Here is a 3041-nt window from a genome sequence, read left to right as displayed (position 1 = left end):
ACCGAGCTGCAGAACACCAAAATACTATTTTTCAGTTCTTGGGCTTTTTCGTTATTGTCATTATTATTTTTCACACTTGCCTTGCTCCTAGCAGATCCCTTCCCCTCTCTGTCCCTGAGGGCTGGCGGCCATGCTCCTGGCAGCCACTAGAGGATGCCCCCAGGGACTCGGGTGGTGGCAGCAGCAGGTCTGGTTGACAGGCAAGAGGGAATCCTCCCAGTCCCTCTTCTGGGGCTGCTCCTTTCTCCCCTGCAGCATTAGGACCCATGCCCTCACACACCTGCAGGAGAATTTTCCATTGCTGGAGGTTGCTTGAGGTTAATTTTGCATTCTGGTGGCAGGGGTGAGCCAGTGCAGGAATTTCCCAGTAGCTCCAAACCTCTGTGGGGAAAGTGGGAGATGGTATTTCAAAGCAAGCAGAACTCCTCAAGCAGTGGAGAAAGCCCAGCACCTCTGCCTGCCTGAAACAGCTGTGTGGTGCAAGCAGGAGGCCACGGCCACAGGAGGGGCTTGTACCCTGCTTTCTGCCCACTAGAGCATGAAAGCAGAGCTGGCTGCAGGTCCTTCAGCAGAGCCTGACGACCGCTGGGATGCTCCCTTGCACTCAGATACAACATCCCCAGGGTCCTTCTCCAGCTGCTGAGTTGAATTCCTCCCTGGTGGGTCTCCTTGGGCAGCCCTGCTCCCTTCCCTGACCTGGTGATTATCCAGTAAGCTGCTCATGCCAGCTCACTTTTTATAAAAGCATCTCTAGATTTCAGCCCAGGGTTTATTTATTGAGTTTCTCTGCACTTTTCCTTTCTCCTCCTCTCCTGCCAAGACCCAGAGATGGTACAAGCCTTGGAAGTAAATAGAAAATGCCAAGCTTAGTTTTTTTAGGTCACTGTAAACTACACACTTATCTGCTTTCTGAATGCATAAGCCACAGGACGTCATCTCAAGTCAACACAGAAGGATAAGGACTAGAACGTGGGTTTGGCTGTAGATATGAATCTATCAGGATCACGGTGGGGAAGTGTATGTTTGTATACAAGCAGCCTTTTTTAATCCAGAGCCCTCTTCCTTTTTCCTTAAAGGTTCCATATTCATCTGGCAACAAAGATCTTTTTATATCTCTGGGGTTTCATATTCTGCCCAGCAGCCTATCATAGGAGAGCACAAATCTACTAAATAGTAAAATGAGGGATTACCTCCTCTCATCTGTTGACAGACATTTCTTCAAATTGGATCAAATGATTAAAGGTATTAGAATGACGTCTTGCAGATCCAGATCAAATCATTTGAAACCTTGAGAGTGTTTCTCCTTTGCTTGTAAGAAACCACCAGAAATAGTTGTGGGTCCTAATTGCCCATTATTCTCACTAATGTGAAATTGTTAATTGGGACCTTTGAATATTTTACTTGCTTGAATCCTTACAGGAGACTTCAAGATGGAAGGACTGTGCAGTAGCTCGCTTCCCGATGAGCCGTTCGGGATCTCTTCCGACGCCTGAATGGTTCTTCCTCGAGTTGCTTACGCTGAGAAGAGGGGTCCAGGCTGTGAAATCTTCCAACATCTCCCACTACAAAGATGGCACTGCTGAAAGTCAAATTCAATCAGAAGAAACGGGTAAAACTAGCACAGGGACTATGGCTCATGAACTGGTTTTCGGTCTTTGCTGGAATCCTTGTTTTTAGCATGGGATTGTTCCTCAAAATTGAGCTCCGGAAGCGAAGCGAAGTGATGGACAATTCTGAAAGCCACTTTGTGCCCAATTCTTTGATATTGATGGGTATATTATCCTGCGCCTTCAATGGTTTTGCTGGCAAAATTTGTTACGATTCTCTGGATCCCGCTAAATTTGCCAAGTGGAAGCCTTTGCTGAAACCTTACCTGGCACTATGCTGCGTCTTTAACATACTCATTTTCTTCGTTGCTCTGATGTGCTTTCTCATGCGGGGCTCCCTGGACAGCACCCTGGCCCAGGGGCTCAAGAACGGCATGAAGTTCTACCGGGACACGGACACCCCCGGAAGGTGCTTCATGAAGAAGACCATCGACATGCTCCAGATTGAGTTCAAGTGCTGTGGCAACAACGGCTACAAAGATTGGTTCGAAATCCAGTGGATCAGCAACAGATATCTGGACTTCAGCTCCAAAGAAGTGAAAGAGTAAGTGACTTACTGGGGTTTGTGTCACATAATGTCGATGTTTGATCAGTGTAATGCTCAAGTGCCAACAGGCACTGACTGGAGGGGGCTTTGTATAAAATGGGATCTTGTGTAATAAAGCATCCCAAATCATCAGCTAGATTGCTTCCTCCCCTGGCAACTTTCTCTAAATTCATCTATAACATAAAATATAAAGCACCAAATACAATTCTCACTCTTACTCAATGTGATGGAAACAGACAATATTTTTTACCGTCTTTTACTGCTCTATAAACCCATTACCTTGAGCCACACTCCCAAAATCAACAGGAAAGTATCAGAACTTTACTGATCCTTAAGAAGATGTCAATGTGATTTATTAATTTCCTAAAAAAAGAATTCCCTGGAGAAATACTGTTGATACCACTTTTCAAACTCCACTTAGATATTGGCAGCTAATCAGCCGCATGGCAATAAATAGAGGCAGTAACACTTTGCCAATAACTCATGTGTTTTAGATCCTTAAGATTTAGAATTTTATTTTTATATTCACTCAATGGATTGCTTCAGTGCTGTGGTAATACTGAGCATCTATTGGTGTTCCTAGCTTTACACAGTGGCCCTTGTAGCCATATGTATTTTAAGTTCTCTCGTGTGCCTAATTTTTTAAAACCTCACATGAAACCAGCACTAGTTTATTGTTTCTGTACAAACCAGACCAGGTTGTTGACCAGAAACACCTTAATGGCTTTGATGTCAGTGCCCAAAGAGGCAGTAATCTCAAAATCAGGTTAGGTGCAGTAAGCTCAAGCAGAAAATAAACATGAGAACAAAATGAGCCTTTGAAATTAAAAAAATAGCATTGGGCATAAATACCCACAACCTTTTAAAAAATTAAGCACCAGGGAAAG

General features: G+C 44.4%; 1 protein-coding gene across 1 annotated transcript in view; it reads left to right on the top strand.

Moving 5' to 3' along the window:
- Positions 1 to 954: 954 nt before the first annotated feature.
- Positions 955 to 3041, top strand: part of PRPH2 (peripherin 2) — a 12436-nt gene continuing 10349 nt past the window's right edge. The window contains exon 1 of the mRNA XM_008641697.2: positions 955 to 2151. Coding sequence (XP_008639919.1) covers positions 1571 to 2151 — 581 coding nt within the window. The 5' untranslated portion in view covers positions 955 to 1570. The remainder of the gene's footprint in view (positions 2152 to 3041) is intronic.

The sequence above is a fragment of the Corvus brachyrhynchos genome, unplaced genomic scaffold, assembly GCF_000691975.1.
Source record: "Corvus brachyrhynchos isolate BGI_N302 unplaced genomic scaffold, ASM69197v1 scaffold258, whole genome shotgun sequence".
In the NCBI taxonomy this organism is placed as follows: domain Eukaryota; kingdom Metazoa; phylum Chordata; class Aves; order Passeriformes; family Corvidae; genus Corvus; species Corvus brachyrhynchos.
This window is presented reverse-complemented; position numbering and strand designations above follow the sequence as displayed.